Source organism: Sylvia atricapilla, chromosome 12 (assembly GCF_009819655.1).
Source record: "Sylvia atricapilla isolate bSylAtr1 chromosome 12, bSylAtr1.pri, whole genome shotgun sequence".
NCBI classification, from domain to species: Eukaryota; Metazoa; Chordata; class Aves; order Passeriformes; family Sylviidae; genus Sylvia; species Sylvia atricapilla.
The window spans coordinates 17498660-17520150 of NC_089151.1; the positions used below are offsets into that span (position 1 = coordinate 17498660).

The following is a 21491-nucleotide window of genomic DNA, read 5'->3' on the forward strand; positions in this document are numbered from 1 at the left end:
TACATTGGTTGGGACCAGACGCTGGTGCTGTGTTTGGCTCAATTGGTGTGAGCCACTGTGTGAAAATCAGCCCCTCGATGGACATCAGTGCTCAGTATCCAGGACCTGTCACGGCCGTGTTGGCTTTCCAGGCACCTTAATCTTTGTGTCATTTGTTTCTTTGTTTTCCAATGATACGACTTCTAAAAAGAATAGAAAATAACAGCACATTGTCTCCAAGTGAGTGGTGGAAGCTGCACAGTCTGTCCTGGACTGTGCTCCTCCCAGCATCCTCACACAAGTCTGCCCTTGGTGAAGAGAGTGGATCTCATCAATGGATGAAGGCGTAGTGCCGAGTATCTGAGGTGCCTGAAGGAGGGGTGCCAAGGGGATGGAGCCAAGTGCAACTTGGAGGTGCCCAACAACGGATCCAGAGACCATGGGCAGACACCGATGCTCAGGAAGTTCCACCTGGACTTGAAGAAGGACTTCTTCCCTGGGCGGTGGCTGAGCACTGGAAGAGATTGTCCAGAGAAGGGCGTCCCTCACTGGGGACATTCCAGAATTGCCTGCACACGACCTCGCGGTGGGACCAGCTGACCCACCGCCATCCCTTCCAGCCCGACCACCGCGTCCCCGAGCCCTGCGGGCCGGCTGCCCGTCCTTCCCCGCACCGCCGCTGCCCCAGGTGCGCGCTGCCCCGCCCCGCCCGCCTCAGCCCGGCCCCAGGTGCCCCCCGGCCGCGGTCCCGCCCGGCCCGGCCCCGCTCCGCCCCGCGGCCCGCCCGCCCCGCTCGCCCCCCGGCCGCGGCCGCTCCAGACGCGGCGCCGGAGGCAGCGCTGCCCCGCGGCGGCGGCGGCGGCGGCGGGCCTTAAAGCGCGCTCGGGCGGCCGGGGCCGCGCTCACCTGGGCGCCGCTCCCCGCGCTCCGCCGGCCGCCGCAGCGGCTGCGGGGCAGCGCCCGGGACCATGCGGGGCGGGCGGGCGCGGCCGCCGCACGCTCCGGGGAGCAGGTAGCGCCCGCCAGGTGCGCGGCGGAACATGGACTGTCTGCTGCTGGCCGTCTGGACTTTACCTGCCGCGATCCTCGGCGGCGGCTCCATGCCGTTCCAGACCCTCCCGTGGCTCGGAAGCACTGTAAAGGCAGGTCGAGAGCACTTTCTTTGGCGGTCGCCTCGTGTACTTTTATACCAGGTTATTCTGGTTTCTGTTGCCTTGCCTTTCTGCCTTGCCTTGTCGAGGAAAATCTCGCCCAATGCTCCTTTTCTCTCTCTCTCGTTTATTTTTTTTTTTTTTTCTCTTACAGACCCTTCAGCTGTGTTGCCTCTGTTGCATGTCTCGTGCAGCAGCTTTAACCGGTGACAGCATCAGTGACTTGACTCATGGTTTGTATAGCTCTTTCTGTGAACATTTGCATGGATGCTTTTTTTTTTTTTTTTTTTTTTTTTTTTTTTTTTTTTTTTTTTTTTTGTGGGGTGACTGTTTAGAGGGAAGAAGTCACAGTGTCTGGGCAGCATAAAGTGCAAGCAGGCTGGCTACTGCGGGATGGTAACCCACGGGCAGGGATTAACTTGTTAAGCTCTGTGTGCTAAAGCTGAAAGGAACAATATGCAACAGCAAATCGAATGAATGAGATGGTAAATACATCCACGTTTCCATGCGCGATTAGGAAGATGAATGCCTGTGTAGCCACAACAGCAAAACCTCATGTGTCTGTTGTGGAAGCAGTGAGACAAAAGTAATGAGAAGATTTATTTGTGTGGGAGAGCAGGAGGAGCTGTGCAATGCAGGCTAAGGGGGGGAAAAACCTGGAGAGAAAGGACTTGTGTGAGTGGGAGCTCGGGAGCCGTTTGTTCCCAGGTTGGAGTGACTAACACGTAGATGCTGATGACTTCGGGACTTTTGAAGTGCAGTATGTGCTTTGTATTGTGTGTTAGTAGAAACAAAGTACAATAGAGAACCACACCGGGGTGCAGAAAGGAAAACCTTCTCGTGCACCCTGTGCTCCGCTCACTGGGGATTCCCTCTCTCCAGCAGCTGCTTGCATTTTTTGGCCACCAGCCTGCTTAGCGTCCTCAACTTCTGCCGTTGATTAACACCACCCGAGGAAAGTGAAAACTCTTGATGCATTGTTCCCACTGTCTAAGGAAAAGCAACCTATCAGTGGTTACGTTTTCAGCCTAATGTGTGTCCAATAAAGTCTATTCAGGCAAAGAGATTGATTGAGACTATTTGCAACATCTGATACAACACAAGAAGGAGGGCTTCTCTTCTTTTTTAATGGTGTTATTTCAATTTAGGAAGAAAAATTAATTGTTTGTCAAGTGCGTGGACATCTCTAAGTAGCCACAGAGAAACACAGCTCACAAATGAAACGGGGTTGGGAAGCAGTTTTTTCAGCAGAATTACGTAGGTTACCAGGAATAGGTGCAAAGATCCTGGTTCAGGAAACAGCTAAAACTCAGACCCTGATTCCAGGACACAGGTAATCCCTGCATGGCTACGTCAACACCAGTGCTAATGCACTGCAAGTGTGGCACCTGCTTGTACAGCCAGCTGAATTATGGCCTCCTTCCCCCTCTTTCTTTAGGTGGTTCTGAGTAGATCTGAAGTTTCAAAACCAGTTTTGTAATTTTTTGCATGTTTTATCCAAAACAATAAACTTCTTTGAGGTGCAATTAGCAATGGCTGACCAAAGGTTATTAGGTAGGATGTAATCTCTTTTCTGCTGGAGGTCAGTTACAATTTGAAACCCAGTCTAATCAAGTCACTACAAAGAGATGAGGTCTCACTCAGTTAAGGCATTAATAAATTAATCCTTTAATCCATCTGAGCAAGTGGTACAGTTCTGCGAGGCCCCAGTCATGGCTGCCCCTACAGTGATACAATATTTGCTGCGTTTTTGGGGAAGGGAAAAGCCTCTCAAACCAGAGCAGCTTTCACATTTGACAGCAATTAATACAGGGGGAGGGGAAAATCTACAGATGTGCTGGTGATGACAAATGTCTTCAGAGGAGCAGTTGTGGGAATGTTCACAGCTATGCTAGTTAGTCTGTGCCTCTCAGTGGGGCACAAAGGAAACAAACCCAGGCTGAGAGCCTCTGTGACTTAGGGGGTGAGTCTGTGCAGGCGAGACAGCACACACACAGAGCCTTCAGGCCAGCCCCAAACCGAGGGGATGCTCCATGCCATAGAGAGGGCCTGATACCGTGTCTGAGTGCCTTGTCTGGGGGATGCCAGAGCTGATGGCCACCTCTTTATCGTTACAGATTATGTGTTTGTGACACCTGTCAGAGTGGATGCCAGCGGATCCTACATTTCACATGATGTTTTGCACAGCACTAGGAGAAAGAGATCAACTCAGAGTTCAAAGAGTTCCTTGCACTACAAATTTTCAGCATTTGGACAGGAACTTCACTTAGAGCTTAAACCTTCGACCATTTTAAGCAACAGTTTTATTGTCCAGGTACTCGGGAAAGATGGAGTGTCAAATTCTCAGGAACATGAAATTGAGCAGTGTTTCTACCAGGGATTTATAAGGAATGATAGCACCTCTTCGGTAGCAATATCTACGTGTGTAGGCTTGGTAAGTGTCTATTTAAAACAAATCAGCATTAAAAGTATTTTCATATGTGGAATAGTAGCTGAAGGTATGTAGTTCATTTAATATTCAGGACACCATACCCCCTTTTCTGTTTTTTTTTTTTTTTTTTTCTAGTATCACTAGTTGCTATTGTATTTAACAGAAGAGACATCTTTATAGCCAATAAACTGCATCAAAACCTTAGTATTTTTTGATGATAGTCTTTCAGGAAAAAAGAGCCAGAAGACTGGCTGGTTGTCCTAGTAATTATTCCATAGCAATTTGTTACAGTTTGTGGCATTTCTGCTCACTCTTAAGAAAAAGTTCTTCCTGCCTTTGTGAACGGCTATGAATCAAGGAAAAAAAAAAAATCAGTCCAGAAGCTTGTGAAAAAGCAATATTGTATCTAAGTTCGTTAACTACTTTAAGGAATGGTCAATTTCCTAGCTTGGCAGGAGTTAGGAACAAATTTCCCTTTGTTTCCTTTGATAATTCAAGCCTTATTTGGGTTTACAAATCTTGATGAGTTGATCTCTTATGAATGTGTTAAATATTATCATTGTGTATTTTCCATTTATGGCTGTCAGCCAAGTTAATGAAAAAATCATTATTCACAGGTGATTTTTTTCAAAATACATTTGACAGTGCTCCTTGCCTGCAGAGAAGGCTTTACTGATGCAATTTAGGAGAATTGTCTGCAGAATTAATAGTTAAGCAGGTTTTTTAGGCCTAATCCCTTGCACTTGCAAAGCAGTCTGTGATGGCTGCAGAGGAAGGCAGTGACATTGAGTGGGAAGTATATGAAGTCATCTGTGTGCTTTGTGGTTGACTAAAGGTCCAGAGGATATGTTGGGTCACCCTCTGGAAATCTGTTTTGCAAAGGTACTTGTCTCTGAGGACTATTAAACTCTGTGACGGGACCAAAGGAGGAGCACTTGAGACAGCCAGTGTTTCCTTTGAAACTGGAATCAGTGACTTGAGAAGCCTGTTCATTAGGAAGGGCTGTTGATAACTGGTTGAAGTGGTCTGGGTTATATTTTGAATGCTGTACTCTTTTTTTTTTTTTTTTTTTTTTTTTTTTTGTCCTTCATTGAGTTAGAGGAATCTTAACAGTTCATTTGAACGGTGGCAAATGTGAATTTGGAGCAGGTGCCAGGAATTGCGTTGAAGCTTTCTTCTGCTTTTTAAAGTTGTGTTTGTGATGCTGAACTGTTAATATCAAATGTGCTCAGTTGATTTCATAGAAGCCTCATGTTCACAACTGCTACCTTTGATCAGATTTACTCAGAAAAATACCCTGTTTTCACCCTGTGTTTTGTCTTTTTGCTATGGGAAGTGCTCTGCCTACACACAGCAGGTACAGTTTGGGAGATCTCCCCTGTTTGGCCACGTTTTGGTTTTTAACATGCTTTCTGAGCTAAGTGAAGTTGGGCTTGTCAAGTCTTGTCTGGAGAAGGAAGGTTCAAGCCTGCCTCAGGTCACAGAGGAACAGAATGTGGTGATCTTAACTGAGAATGAAATGGATCTTTTACCACTGTCTCGACACACGGGTTGTTATGACTGGTAAGCTTCACTTAGAAAAGATCCAGAAACTGATCAAAAGAGAAGAAATACTGTGTTATGAACAAACTTATTATGGAAGTACCTAGATTATCAACGAATAGAATCTCTTTTAATCTTTCAAAAATTAGTTTCAAGGTTCAATAGATTTTGCCTTAAGTTGTTTTTTTAAATTTGCAAACGAAGTAAACCTTTACTTACAATAATCTCCTGTAGGGTAGGTATCCCAAAGTATAATTGTTCCTTTCTCTCCCTATCCATCTATTAATTTCAGTGCACCTAATGAATCCCAGGCAAATTACCAACAGGATTCTGAGTCTTTCAGTTTACAAGGCTGCCCTCTTAAAGATGTTGTCAGCTGTCTGTAATGACACCCACGTCACTTTTCACTGGGATCCAAATTCAGTAATCATATGTTAAGTCTGGATGCTGTGCTCTGATCAAGAGAACCTTGTGAATAGCTTCTATATCCTTTTTCACCAACTACTTTTGTCACTTGGTTGCCCTTCTTTCCTATTTGCTTTGTTCACTGCAATTAAACCGAAAGTGGTGTTTCTTCTCTATGGTTGGTAGCACTAATCTTTCCATTGTTCCTTTCATTAGCAATAGCTTCTCTACAATAAAGCTGCAGTGACCCATTCTTTCAAGCCTGGAACACCACAATGTGATTTGGAAGCAATTGCATTTCAATAGACTATGGGGACTCTTTGATCTAATTTTTTGGATGACCTAGAGTATTCAGTCATTCAGCTGTCTGTTATCTGCCAGTGCCTGCAGAGGAGACTTTGGGGAGAGTCTATATGAAATGGTTTGTTAGGCAGGATGACCTTAACTTAACACTGGAAAGGAGCAAGAATTTGTTGCTTTGGTCTAGATCTGTTAAGAGATGTGTGTATATTACGTTTTAATGGCTTAGTTGACAGGAAGGCCCCACGTTTTTATGCTGATTTGTTGATTTGAGAGCAAATGTTTCCATCAGTCAACACAATTTTCTTGGTGTGTCAGAGGGCAGAACTGGATCTTTATCTGAACAAGTCTCTAATACAGTAAGTGAGCATTTCAGGAAAATGTGCACAAGTTTACTGTGAGTACTGCCTCTTTTCATCATCAAAGTGCTTTGACTTTCAACTAGAAACTTACCTTTTTCTGTCTTCTTCCCTTTTTTCTACTTCAGTCAGCATCCTCTGGAGCATCTGTTATACAGCAAAAAAACAGTGCTTTTACTTGTTTTGTAAATGAAAACTTCTAGACCTTCTGTGGAGAACATGATACATTCCTTCCACAGAAGTTACGAATTTTTTAATGTATTTTTAAAATGCGTTCTCACTCCCAGGGATCTTTTGTTTTTACTCTTACAGCTTTGGGACAATGAGGCAAAGGTAGTTTCTCTCTTTAGCATCATCTTAATGTGTCTCAAATAGAAATTAATGCTAGATTTTTTGCTTTTCTTCACCGATTTTCATTATTTATTTAATAAACCTCTTGTGTTACTCCTGCATGACTTTCTGGAGTTTCCTTCAGTGTCTTGTGCTCTCCCAGTTGGTAAACCCAGACTACTGGCTTGTCTTGCTGCTTCAGCCCCTGTTTACATTCTCCAATTCAAACAGTTTCAAACATTCAACCTTTTTTTCCAAAATCCTGATTTGAGCTAATTCTTACTTATTGTAATTGTATTTTATTACTATTGTTATTTAGCAATTTGTTGTTACTTACAATTGCCTTTAGGTAGCTAATTGGGAGGCAGACTATAGCAAATCCACAGACTACTGTGGTTTTTCAGGTTTTTCTGAATGAGATGGTGCTGGCCACTGTTAGAATAAGAAATTGGTTTTTTAGGACCTACTCACAATGGTTGTACATCTTCCTACCTCTTTTCTCTTTCCCCCTTTTCCATTCTCATCCACTTTGTGCTATTTAATCTGCATTAAAAATGAGATCTGTTGTAAGTTCACCATCTCCACTTCCATGATGACATCTAAAAGATTTACTGCTGCCTTCCTAGCTGGTATCACAGTGTATTGATTCCCTCTCTTTACAGGCCAGTTTTTTGTCTCCTTACCTTAGGTTCATGTGTACAGAATCTCCTGTATAGACTGAGTTGTTTGCAGTCACACAGTAAATCAGGGCAGAGCACAAGAGAACCTCAGAGGTCTCTGGTTGTATTGTAGAGACATCCTCGAAAGTAATTTATAACTTTGCTTTTGGGAGCAGAAGTTGCATTCCCCTTGTGAACATGAACTCTGGCAAAGTCAAACAAGTTTATAATCCAGTACACAACACGGGAATTGGTGGCCCTAATGAATGAGGGGTTTGTTCTACAGCATTTGTGGCCTACAGGACACAGGAGAAGGGTCTAGAGCAAGGACAAAATGCGTGCCCAGAGGAAAGAACTGTTTATCCAGCATTAGGAACTCTGCTGCCATTCCATCACAGAGAAGAAGTGTGTGTATTCTGGGTCAGAAAAAGTGAGTTCAGTTCAGTGGAACAGTTCAGGTCCTTTAAAACCATGTGACACACAGCTTTATCATCTGGGCCAGGTTTAGCCCTGAGAGGCGGCACCTGCCCACCCCAGAGGTGGGCTTGGGCTGTTCCTGCCTTTCATCTGTGTGCCTCGGTTGGAAGTGCTGGTGCCCTCCTCTGGTTTTGGTGCGATGTGGTTCAATCTGTCAGTGTGCAGCCTCCTCCTCTTGTCTCCAGTTGTGCTGTGTTTATTAGTGTCTAGCCAAGGGAAGAGGAGGAGAGGGATGAATCATGTTACACTCGTTGAGCTGTCAGAGGATTCTAGACAAGAGGGGTTATAGACGTAGCACTGAGAGATAAACAGGAGATGTATTAATTCAGCAGAGGGGATGTGTGTGCTGTCTGAGGGCAGGGCTTTGCTTAAAGTATCAAAGAAGCCACAAAATTAAAGCTTCTTGATGCAGTCTGACCACCTAAGAGGCAAGCAGGCCAGGCAGCTCATGTACCCACTCTTTGTAGTCATTTAATTGTGCCTGGTGTTAGCATTATTCAAGTTGATGCTAACAGCAGCCTCCTATTCCTGGAGCTCACACTTTAAGGCCAATTAAATATGTTGAGACAAATCCCAACATTCTTATGCCGACAAACTGCCATCAAACTCAGTGAGCCAGACTGCTGGTGAAAGTACAGAATAATTGCTGTTTGCAATGAGGGTCCTTTAGAAATCGACAGCTGTAAAAATACAACAAAATTTGGCCCAGTGGGACCTTGAGGAGAAGCTAAGTACAGAGCTGGTGGTTTTTCTCATTCTTAAAGCTGTTTTTAATCCACCCAAAAGCCAATACACAAATCCTATTTTCTGCCATTGTATCAGCACAACATAAACAGCATCTTTCATGGGAATTTTATGATTTTATTTGTACTCACACACTACTACAACTCCATCCTTTATAAAACACAAACTGTGTTTTACAGGATCATCCCTTTGACCACTATTTTGGTGAACATTTGTCCATTATTCTTCCATTACTCTATTATGGTAAATATGAAAATAAGATAAATATCTACAGAAAAATGAGATGAAAATGGGAAATTGACATATTCTTGAGGATATTTTAAGTTTTACTAGAAAAATGCAAGGTAATGTTCCTGGTCTCAGCATTGACCTGACAGGTGATGAATTGGGTGATTAGGTTATTGATCAACCTTTTCCATATCTGTCTGATAAGCTTTCTGTTTAACTCTGCCTTTAGCTCTGCAAGACAAAGGGAGTGTTATCCCTGGTGTTTTGGCACTACTGATTCCTGATAGCTAAGAAGTGGAATTAAAGAGGATTAATGATGAGAAAGAATCTGATTCTGATTGGCAGATAAAATAATAGAAGTTGCATTTCTTCCTGGTTTTGTGTTAAAAAACCTGGAATGTACATAGAGGAAACTGAGCAAAGTGGGCCGTGGCTACACAACTGCTCTTGAGTGCCCACAGGAGCTGGTCTCCTCTCACTTGTGCCTGCCCTGTCATTGCTCAGTTGGCAGCAGAGCATGAAAATAAATGGTTTGTTGGTGTATTTCCAACCAAACTTCAGGCTGCTGTGGGCACCATTGCTTGAGCCCTTGGAGTGGTTTTCCAGAAACAGGGAGTAGCCATTTGTACAGAGAGAATTCTTCCCGGCCCTTCTTGTTAGGCAGCAGTCTTATCATCACTTCCAAAGGAATCAGCAGTCTCTATCTGTGCTTAAAACATCAGTGTTTTTCTTCCTGTAGCAAATCTTGTCCCCGAAACCTGGTTCCCACACTTTGCCTAGTCCATTAGAGAGGAGCTTATGGACAAATGCCCTTGTGAGGGTCAGGAGTGGATGACCTGCCTGCACAGATGTGACCCCTTCATAACAGGATGTCTTTTTGATGTCGTGAGGATTTTTATTTTCAGCGCCACTATTTTCATGTGGGCTTTACCATCTCTGTTGCTGAGGCAGCGTATTCTCTTCTGCACAGCTGGGAACTGCTGGACATCATCAACAGTTCTCTTTTTAGAGGTAGATTTCAATAACTGATAGAAGCTTTTAGTCACTGATTAATCTAAGCGGGGTTTTATTTCTGTCTTTCCCCTTTTCTTCCTCCACTTTGGAAGTGTTTGAGGAGAATACCTGGTGTGTAAAGGCTTTTGATTACCCAAACCACAATGACAGTCTGTGGAACTGAAGCTCAAGTCCAGCTGAAGCAGCCCACTCCTGGAGATTTGTACCTGACACATGGCACAGGAGTGAGAGGCACAGAAGTTGTCTTGGTTGTGCCCTGGCCTCTACACAATTCACTTATTTTGAGCGAATAGTGCTATCAAAACTGTTCTTACATATTGGGTTTTTTTGAAGCTTATCCTCTCCTTACCCTGTGCAGAAGCAGATCATGATGACAGCTCTGTGACATACTTGCACTCAGTTGGGAGCTTGACTTCAAGTCACGGTGGGCTGCTCAGTCACAACTACTCTGGATGGTCACTGCGAGTTCTGTCACCAGCTCCACAGGTTCCTCACATATTTTGGCTCCTCAAGTTTCTGCTTGTTATGGTACCGTGTTTAAGTCCACAAGATATTTATGGTAATGTTTTCTAATTTGTAGCTTCTTAGGGATGGGTTTGTTCTCCTGATGTACAGCAGGTTCTTTACTCTTAGGAAGAGAGGATCACTGGGGCTGCTGTCCAGTACTGCAGCAGGAGGGAAGGCTGGAGGTCTAAGATCTGTGGTTTGGAAATTTCCATGGATCCAGATAAAAGCTGTAGCTATGCTAGACAAAGGCATCCAGGCTGGTGATGCCCATGATTTATCAGTTAATTCCTCAAGATCATTTCAGAGCCATTTGCAGCTGATTTCATTCTCTCCTGAGCATTAGCTCTGTTGTTGGCTTACGGAGATGGAGCTTGCTAGGGATTTTCTGGGAATACCTGTGTTCCAGGAGCTCTGTGTGCCTCACTTTGTCATGGCCTTCTCCCAGTGAGCTGGCAGAAGAGGAGTTAAACTTAATTATCTCTGCAGTGAGAGCTGGCAGTGATCCTACAGTGAGTTTTAGCAGCTGAAACCCAGACTTCAATGTATTTTTTTTCTGAAAAACACTCATTTTGAGTTAGGAAGGCTCTGACTAGCCCTTAAGTGGTATCTGAATTGAATTTTAATGGATAATTCCATTGCAAACAAGATTTTTTTCTGTCTTTTTGATCATGTCACTGGGAGCAGAAATGTTGGTTCTTTCTTGCCTTTTCTTATCCCATTTTAATCCCAATTCTGTTGCTGCAGGTCTACCATAAATTACTGTATGCTAAAGGAATTTCCTATTGATTTGCTCTGACAGTGATTTGACCAGCTATGTGAATAGCTGATGGAAGCAGAACTTATCTTGGGTTCAGACAGTGGGGCATTGACTAAAGCTCTGAGGTAAACATTTGCAGAAGAAACCTGAAATCATAAAGCCTTGCAGTTCAGCATAATTTACAAACACGTATTAATTAAGCTTCAGTGCTGGCTCTACTCTGTGTTAGATGAGAACAACATCCTGGCACACAATGGGTTGACATCAGTAACCTTTTATTGTTTATCATGCTCGGAAGTCACCAAGAATGAGGGTGAAGAAATGTCAAATAATCAGGTCAGATGCAAGTGAATGAGTCTTGATGGTGGAAGCTTGGTACCGTGGGAACCATTATTGTCCAGAGTAATTTCTGGAACATGCAAGTTAATGTCTTGTTTTTTTACAATGTTAGTTCATAAGCTGGGGAAATCTGCAAACAACTTGTACAATCAGATGAAAACCTTTTCCCTGAATCGTATGTGGCTGCCCAGCTAGTGACTGCCAAAAAATGGTAAAAGACAGAAGTTGGATGACAAAGATAATTGGTCTTGAAGTTATTCCTACAGCAATAACAAGGCCCAGCACAAACCTGCTGAAGAGAAGAGGAAGCTGAGGCAATAAAGTGGTATTTGCTTGCAGAGACAATGGGGTGTTGCCTTTTCACTCCCCTGGGCATTCACATTTCAGGCTGCCCCACTCTGTACACAGACACTCAGGGCTTTATTCTTTGAGGACTGGATTCTTGCTGTTCACAGTGGGATCACTTGAATGCTTGTGCCTGCCTGCCTAATATATGTTAATTGAAGGACTTCTGTGTCTCAACATCTTTATTAATATTAATGGAATGAGATTTTTAATGGACCTATACAAAATATGCCTGACCTAGCTTGAGCCCTCACTTTGTTTTTATACTCTGCAGCACAGTGTGGCTTCTGACTAATTTAAGAATGTAATATTATATTCTGTGGCAGAGTACACAAACTAATGAAACATGGATTACTCTTCAGACCTGCAGTTTCCTTGCCATGAGATATAGAATTTTTGTAACACCAGAATGTAACTAGTTCTTTCTAAATCATGACATTAAAACCAGGTTTTCTGTTTCTTTGTGAGGATTATTGCACTTTAGTGAAAAGATTTTTAAAATAATTCTTCCTTGACCAGGTCTGTCTTATGCCACACATTCTTTTTAAAATTTTTTAGGAGTCATCAAAACAGTAGGCCTTACAATTAGGCTAGACTAAACCTCAAGAAATATTTTAAATTAATATTGTTGTTAAAGTATAAGTTAGTCATGGTGAGGGATAGGTATAAATGCTGTAACGCAGCATCAGACAAAGTTGAAACTTCTCTAAAAATGTGGCTACCCAGTGTCATTTCTTGTTAACACTTGACAGAATGTTGTTTTGTTATGTGCAAATATAAACTGAATGTTAAAATAGCAGTCTTGCACCAGGGCAGAGATGGTTTTTGTTTTACAGTCCACTGTGGATGGTTATGGCATATACAAGAAAAACGCTTCTGTCACATCTGCACTTTTTTGTTATTTTTTCTGATAAAGAACAATTCCTTGTAGTCTGCTCTACATTTCATTGTTTGTATAAACATCTCTACAACCAGTGTGGAGACCAGTCTGCCACAACAGGAGCTCCAGGCTTGCTCTGTCAGCTGCTCTCTTCATGCTGGAAGCCATGCTAAAGGCCAAAGGGATTTTTTTTTACACTACTGACATCACATACTGGTGGTGGGATGCTTGTCCTACCCCAAGCAGCAAAAGCTTGAGCAAAGGGACAGAAAAAAAGAATTTCCAGGCTGAGACAGCAGTGAGCTGCTGATGTCTGCTGATTCCTGCAGCCCAATATTGTCCGCTCTTGTTGATGGGCTTCATCTAAAGCTTCTTGTGGTGAGTAAAGTTTTCTGCTCACTGTTCTGGACCTGAACTTGGCTTTGGGAAGTGTCTTTTATTCCTTCCTACATCATCTTGGCCATTGAGTCAGTTGGCGCTCCACTTTTTTGCGATACGCTGCTGCAACTGCTACTTGGTTTAGAAAGATATTTTGAGAAGAGGAGGCACCACTGGCTCATCGAGAAAGTGAGACGTGTCTGTTGCTCCTGGCAGACCCCAAAATGCATGTTGGACACGAGCCAGGGTGGTGCTGTATAATCAGATTTCACTGAATCAGAAGTTAGATGGAGGCCAGCTCTGTGTGCTGAAGGGCAAACCCCGTGTGCAGGCTGAGCCTTGCTGCTCTCAGACCAACAGCCAGGAGAGAGATGTGGCAGGAGCTCAGGCAGCACCAGAGAGTCAGCTGCTGCTACTACTGCTAGAAACTGCACCCAAGTGCTTGGCATGCAGTGCCTGCAGTTGCCAGATAGGTTTCAGTGCCCTGGTGCCAAGTGTTGTCATTCCACTCTGCTGCCAGAGGGATCCTGACAATGAACGAGTAAAGGCAGTGCAATGGCCATCAAAAAATGCAAAGCCATGAGTAAATGTAAAGAGATTATTTGGCCTAACACAAATCCAGTCCTGATAAAGTCCAGTCTGGTGATGAGAATAAAAGAGGATGGTACCTTTTGAGGCCTGTTGTCTTTGTTAGACAGGAGATGGACTTGGCAGGCTTTGAGCTGGGAAAATGTGCAGGAATATTATCAGATGTCATCACAGAACACCTGTAGGGGACAAAACCTCATTCATCTCCTGCTCCTGGTAGGAGAGCTGAGTAATAGCAGAGGGGGAGCATGTTGAGAAATGGTTAATTGATTCCTGTGTTTACCAGAGAGAGCTGGGTGGTCATTTGAGCTGCCTGAGGCAGAGTCCTGCAGGTCTGGCATAATGAAGAGCATGCATGATCCCAGAGACAGAACCCAGATCCCAGGGTGCAGGTGGTGCCATGTGCTGGGAGCATCAGGATAATACTGTGGTGACACAGACTCGTGTTTTCCATCAGTGAGACAGATGAAATACCAAGGAAAGGACAATTTGGACCAGCAGCTGAATCAGATGGCCGATTATATTGCCATATATTACCAGTTAAAGCTAGGAACAAAAATGTGCCACACTCTGGTTTTGGCCTCTGAGTGTTGCACTGGTTCTGTTTAAAGGTTCTCAGCTTTTGGGTTTTAGTGCCATCAGAAGTTTATTTTTGTTGTAATTTTCTAAGCGTTTCTTGAAAATTAGCTTTCCGGTGCACAGAACAGCACCACAGCACTAAATTAGTTGCAAATAGCTCAAGGGCTGAGGGAATAATGTATTTTTTTGTTGTGGCTCTTCACATGATTTATTTACTCATTTGAAAGACTACAGTTTGGGAAAGTCAGGAACCCACTCTAATGTGAGAAACAAAAGAGAAGGAAATGTTATTCATCCAGAATGAGGGTCTATCTTCTGAAAACCCACATTTGTGCATAGCCAAGGTCATTCTGCCTCCACAGCCCTACTCATGTGTTAGGATTTGCAGAAGATGGGGAGTGTTTCCCATTGGGAGTGTTTCCTGCCCACCATCAGCCTGCTCAGAATGGTGTCCATATGCTCCAAAATATTTCTATGGATATTCCACATCCTTTAGTGACAGCTTAGCCTTTGGACTTAATTGTCAATAAAGAGGAATGCATACTTGATTGATACATACTTTTCTATACCAGTGCACTGAACTGATGCCTATTCTTTCTTACATCTTTATCTTGCCAAGTTCAGTGCAGTTCAGTGTCTATTGTATCTGAAATATGAATATATTTGTTTTTCTATAAAGGTGCACATGCAATGTTGTTTATGGCCGTAGTCTCTTCTGGTGTTCAATAACTTGTTCAATCATTATTATAATGACTTAAAGCAACACTATTGTGCTTCTTTCAGGAAAAGAACTGCATTTTAAAGAGATTTAAATTGCATTTTAAGGCTGTTGTAGTTTGCCTTATTTTTTGTAGTAAGTGGAGGGTATAGGTTTTTTGCAAAAATTTTTAATGTGGAGGATGTATATGAATGAGTCTCACATGACCTCCTCTATTATTTGTTAAAATATGTAAAGGAGTAAGGTCACTGTAAATCTGTAACATATTTTGTAAAATTTATTTGCTATTGAAAACAAAACCAATTTTATTGCAGATTGGTGAATCTCGTAAGAATTAGCATAAATAATCTGATCAGTAATGTATAAACTTTGGTCAGTGTCCTGTTTTAGTCCTTTTGAGAAGCTCAGTGGAGATGTATAAAAAGAAGCCCTGGAGAGGGGTGATCAAATGTGAAATCTTGGGCTGAAACTATTCCGACAGGATGGGGAGTGTAGTTCAAACCCTCTCTTATCTTGCCAGTATTCTTGTATGCTGCTCTCCCCAGTGAGATGCCTGACTGATTCACAGCAACTGATGGGCAGTTTAAAATTACAAAGCTTTCGGTTTCCTTGTTCCTAACAGATAAAGAGGGTGGGCATTTCCTGCTTATATGGTATACACTCAAAATATTTAAGTTCCCCATGGTGCTATTTGTGCCTAATTTACTTCTCTAGCACATTAACACTGCTAGTTTTCTGCAGTGGGAGGAGTGTGTGGTGTAACATGCTGTGAGGAGAGGAAATGTTTCACAAGAGCTCCTTCTGGCTTCTCCTCTGTTTGTGTTACCACCTGGAAAGAAGAAAAGGTGGAGGGGCTGACTGATGGTCCAGATGGGCTGCAGGAACAGTCACGCCTGTGGTCAGACGTGTTACGCCTGGCAAATTCACACTGGGAAGTGGCAGGATTGCAGTCCAGCTCCTGAAGCACAGGGAACCTGCTGTAGGAAAGTGTGTGGGCATGAAGAGTGCTGAACTACCATCAGCCAGTAACCTTCAGAGGCCACTGAGCAGCCAGATTCTTTTGGGAAAAAGTTGGGGATACACCACTATGAATGAGGGACGGGGGCTGAGGACAGGCTCCAGCAGAGCAGATACCATGTGAGTATAATAAATCAGAGGCTGTGCAGGTCACACGGAGCTTCAGAGAGACTTGGAGTGGGAGGATCACATTTATCACTTTTCATGTTCACTTTTCTAGCTCTCGCCTATGAAAGCAGACAAATGATCTCCTGATTATGGGAGCTGGGTGCTTTGATGTACTAGTTACTGCACTCCTGTGGTATTTCTCAGCAGAGCAAGCTGTCCTGATTGCTGGGTAAAGGCTCAAGGTGCAAGAGCAGCTGAGCTGTGCAGCCCTTCTGTCACTGCTGGCTGTGCTGTGGAGCCAGCTCAGGTGCCAGGATGGAGCAGAGAGCACTCACAGGCCCTGGGAGCAGGAGCTGCACTGGGGACTGGAGTGTCTGTGGCTCTCACACACTCTCCTGATGTCCCAGAGTCTCTGTGACCCTGGCAGCACATTCCTCTTCTTGGAGCTTTTTTCTTAACCTGTGCTTAACCTGACCTTTGCTTAACCTACTGTTCAGTAGATTCATTGCAGAAACAAGGTCAGGCTGCTTAGGAAATTTTGTCTCCTAAATCTTCTGCTGATACAATTTATTTTTTTTTACCATCCCTTTATAACTTTGCAGCATGCTGAGCTGTCAACAAATATCTCCCTTGTCTTCACTGCATCTTTATTTCAGTCAGAAGGCCTGTAGTGTTTAACACAGTGACAGCATCTCTTCAATAGATATCTAGTTATCTTGGACCAATTTAATATAAAGAGTATCTCATAGAATAAAAAGCTGCTTTCAGACACTACCTTCCCTTTGCCACTTAAATTTTCCTGCTTCCTGAGATCTCAGAGAACATCACAGGGTTACTTTGGGCTTTGATCCACAGGCTGTACTTTGAGAGCCTGATATGTAAGGTATTGTGCTGAAAACACTCTACTGTACAGATGCTTTTGTGAAGAAATGCTCTTCACTTGCAGGAAAACCCTGGCAAATGGTGTTTGCTGACATAACTAATAACTGAACAGTTTCTTTAATGAGAAGACACCACTAAATGCCTCCACGCTGGTTTTTTTTTCCCACTGATTTCTCTAACACTCATCTCTGCTAAACAGTTGCATAATTCAGATGCTTGTACTAAAGTCTGGTGATGGCAAAAATCAGTGTAAATTTTCATGGCCAGTTTAGTTCTGCAGGCCTGTTCAGGGGGTTGAATACCTGGAAACCTTTGGTTAACACCCCAAATGCTGCTTTAGACCTGTGTGTTGGGCTCTGACCTTGTCACAGACAGCATGACAGGAGGTGTAAATTGGTGCATTGGGTTGAAAAATGGATTTACCTAACCTCACCCCAACCTGGACCAATATTGAGATAGTATTTCTGTGTCCATTTTAAGATTGTGGTATTATGTTTTATTTTATACCAAACCAGGACCTCTTTGTGGTGGCTTTTGCATGTCATCACAGTTATTTCTACTACAGAGGTTTAGAAAATAGGACTGAAAATTATTTCTCAGCTTTCATTTATAATATTAAAAGCAGAAAACCTGGCTAGATTTGTGACAGACTAGAAAAAAATTTAATTTACTCCAGCAGAGCAGTTATAGCATGCTCATCTTGGGTCACCATTCCCTTAAAATAGAAGCTGAGGCTAATTTGTGGGAGAGGAGTGGATGAGTGCAGAACTTTAAAGCAGGCCCAGGGTGGGTGTAGAGTGGCTGAGCAGTGCAGATTGGTGGCATTTGGCCACAAGGAGGAAAACAGAGACTCTCTGGACTCAGGGTACACTTAGCAGTGTAAAATGCTGAAGGCAGGTTTTGTAACTGTCAACAGGGCCTGCAAATATGAGGCTTTTTCATGCCTTGGAATGTAGATGTAAGGTATTACATTTAGCTTAGTAAAGAACGATTTAAATGCCTGTGTAAAGTAAGCTCTGGATGCTGAGGGTGTTTGTATGGTCATGGAAGTGTTTTGTGGAGTTGCCATTGTGCATGTTTTTAATGCTGAAAATTGAGAAAAGGATGAGGTCTTATTTCAATTGGGTGGATTTCTGGGGTGCTGCTGCCTTGTATTTTGGGTTTAAGTGTGTGAATTACAGACAAGGTTTTACTGCTTTACCTTTTCATGGTGGTGAGAGGAGACTCAGACACACCTAGGCTTGCTGTTCTGCTTCCAAGTGATTCCTACAGCAAGAGAGCAGAGGATGTCACTGATTGTCCCTGCTCTGCCTTTCACAGTGGTGCCAGCCCAGTGTTGAGTGGCCCTGTGCTGTTTCATCCCCAGCTGGCTCTAGCACCCTGGCACCAAGGAACACCCATTCTCTAAAGGCTGTGCCCAGCAGGAAGCCTTATGGCACAGGAATTCCAGCCCAGCTCCCAGCCCTGCTCAGTGGGGTGTTTCTGGGTTGCTGGTGCTGCCCCTGTCCCTGGGGCCACCTGGCATGAGCCTGTCCAGGCTGTGCCAAGGGACAGGGCCATGTCTGGGGACAGGGTCTTTGGCCAGCTGGGAGCCCTGTGAGGTGGCACACACCTGGCTCAGCACAGCTGGCTCCTGGGCCACAGCTCTGGCTGTGGGGTGGCTCCCTGAAGGCTGGGGATGCAGCTTAGAGTACAGACAGTGGAAGCACTTTAACAGAACTACCCAGCCAGGGTCAAATGTGAGCCTTCATGAGCCTCTCATGAGCATTTTCTGCATTGATTACAAAATCTTGCCTATTAAACTGGTAAATAAGGGGCAGAGAAGCCAAAATGCTGAGGAGCAGGGAGTTTAATCCAGATAACCCAGGCGCCAGCCCAACATTCTCACTCTTGGGCCATCTTTGCTTCTTGTTTTCCATTCCCTTAATGGCCTAAGCTCTTTTGTTCCACTCCCTTTCTCCTTCCCACGTAGATATTTCAACATATGGATATGTCTGTGTATGTGGAATATCAGCAAAGCTGATACTTTGCTCCCTACAGAGTTCCTTGTGACCACTCTCTCATGTAACTAATCCATAGCAATGTATACTCCAACAAGGAAAATTAAAAGGTTGGGAACCACTGACCTAACTTCTTAGTAAGCAATACAGCTGGCAATCAGATGTAACCCGAGCTCCTCGTTATTGGAGCTGCCTGAGCTATTCATAGCAAAGCAAAATTGCTATGGGAATTGAGCTGGATTTATTTTGTTTGAATGCAAATTATCCCAGGTCAGACAGGCTCAGATCTTCTGCCCCCTCAAATTCATTTGCATCAGCTCTGGCAGGGCAAAGCTCATATCTGGAGGATCTGCACTGGGGAAATGTGGGTATGGGTAGGGAACCACCAGATGTGGAGAGCATTTGCTTGGGGCTTTGATGCAGTTGGGTGTAACTCATTGCAGCCCAGAGTGAAGGTTCTGCCACCAGGTATCTCCAAGTGGTGGCCCATGCTTGGGCAAGTGTCTCTCTCTGTTGTCTGCAGCCTCAATCGGGTGTCCTGTAAGGGAGAGGGAGTATTGAGCCTTGCCTAATTCTCACTTACAGTATGAAATGTTCTGAAGGGTCCAGCTGCCAGAGTCCCATCATCACAGGAAAAGCTGTGTTTTCACTAAAAAAAAAAAAAACGCAACCCCACTCAACTTTGATTCCAGTATACATGATTATAAGGAGTAAAAGAAGCCTCTTAAAAACTCAGCTGAAAATCGTTCAAGAAATTGGAAAAAAAAACCACTGAAGCTCTTTTTGCATTATTTTAAAAAATCTCGTAATTTATAGTGTTGTTTCCTGCAAGGCCTGATTCATGAGTTTTAGTGTTTGGAGTTGCCTGTCTAATAGGGAGGAATGTTGCTGATCAGAAACACTCAAGCAAGAGTCTGTTAATGCTAAGTACCTGTGGAAAAGGAATTTCCAAGTACTGATTTTAGTTATATATAATCCATTTCTTGGGTGGTTTTGTTGGGTTTTTTTAACTGTTCATTTTTTATGTCACTCTCCCCTTATCTTATTGGTTTTGCCTTTATTACCACTCTAGGAGCAGCAGCTTCATTAAGAAGGCATGCACTTTCCCTAGAATATTGGTACATCTGAACCCAGCCCTTTAAAATTGATTAGCTGTACAGAGGGGGAGGAGAATCTTGCCAGAACATTTTCATTTCACCTAATCCTTTGAGCAGCATAAATAATTCGGAGCAAACCCACCTTATGCTGCCCTGTCTGAAGATCTGGGTATCCTGAAGTCATATTTCAGATGTTTAACAGGGATGTAAATGGTGCTTTTGTTTTGTGCTGTTACAGAGAATGACAGGACAGAGAGAGCTGCATTTCCTGTGCTTTGGAAGGTTTCTGAGGTAACCCTGCTCTCACCTAGAGTGTTCTCTGAAGCTGTGCACCCAGTTACATGGAATGTTAGATCAGGGGACACACTAAGTACCCTCTGAAGTCAGTTTTTCTGTTGTTCTTGAGGTACCCTAAGTAACTAATCAACTGTCAGCACATGACAAATAGTGGGCTGCCTCTTTTGTGAAAAAGTGAAGCATAAATGCACTCATTAAATAATCCTGCTGTTTCCTGTTTGCTTTGTGATGGATTTCAGAACTGTCATAACTAATAAAAGCTCCAGATTTTATCTTACGGTTGCAGGGATTTGCTTAAACAGGCCATACCCAAGTGCTTGTACAGCTACCAAGGCTAAATTTGAGCTGTTGGTTTTTGCTAATTGCCTTCCAAAACCTTTACAGGGAGCCAAAGAGCCAAAGTGATGGAATTGTAAATAGAGTGATCCCGAGTGTAACTTGGTAAACCTTTGGCACTTCACTTAAATATTATTGGTGTATAGTTAGTGTGGTTATGCTGTAGTTTGCATTACTGTTTTCCTTCTATTCATTTATCATGCCTGCTCCTGGGGTGTGTGTTTTTTTTTTTTTTAGTTTTGGCTTTTTTAAACCCAAAACATGAGAAATGAGCGAGCTCACGTACTGACAAGCAAGTATTTAATCTGTGGCAAAGCAATCAACTTTGTGTTAGTTCTAGAATATCTCATTACCCTGCAATAAATACCAATTTAATACATTTAAATACCAATGTGACTGGTTCAATTACCCCAAGTGGAGGAACAAATAAGAATATTTCCTTATTTGCCATATGCTGACAGGGGGTTGCATAAAGATGTTTGAAACAAGCTCAGTCAACTGCAGAAATACAAAGGCACTATTCAGAGATAACGCTGCCTTTATTCATATAGGAATAATTAAAGACATGCAATTTTGTTACCTTGTTTTAATTGCTGACTGTTCTGCATAGCACTTCTTTTGAGCAACCAAACAGAGTAGTCTTTCATGGCTAACTCAGACTGGCAATTTAAACCTTTTACTCTCCTTCTGTCAGATCGTCAGGTAATAAAATGCCGTATTGTTAAGAACCCTTAACATTTTACATTTGCAAGAAATCTATGTTATGTTAGAAAACAGAATAATTGAGTTCGTTTTCCGAGTCAGATTCTAAAGAAAAATGCCATCTGCTGACAATTCTCAAGTCAGAAAAGGCAACCAATGATTCTAATGCTTCTTTCATGATAAAAAATATTTTAGTCTGTGTAAGGGCCATTAACTTAACCTAAACATTTGCTGTGGTACAGAGCCAGGTATTCCAGTCTGGTGAAAGTCAGTAAAGGTCTGCTGAGGTTATTCTCACCAGCCAAGGACCCAGTCCCATAAAACATCACTTTGTACTTCCCT

General features: G+C 43.2%; 1 protein-coding gene across 1 annotated transcript in view; it reads left to right on the plus strand.

The window, feature by feature from the left end:
• The first annotated feature begins 899 nt into the window (after positions 1-899).
• ADAMTS18 (ADAM metallopeptidase with thrombospondin type 1 motif 18) overlaps positions 900-21491 on the plus strand; it is a 78445-nt gene continuing 57853 nt past the window's right edge. The window contains exons 1-3 of the mRNA XM_066327956.1: positions 900-1121; positions 1285-1363; positions 3248-3564. Of these exons, the coding sequence (XP_066184053.1) occupies positions 1020-1121; positions 1285-1363; positions 3248-3564 (498 nt within the window). The 5' untranslated portion in view covers positions 900-1019. The remainder of the gene's footprint in view (positions 1122-1284; positions 1364-3247; positions 3565-21491) is intronic.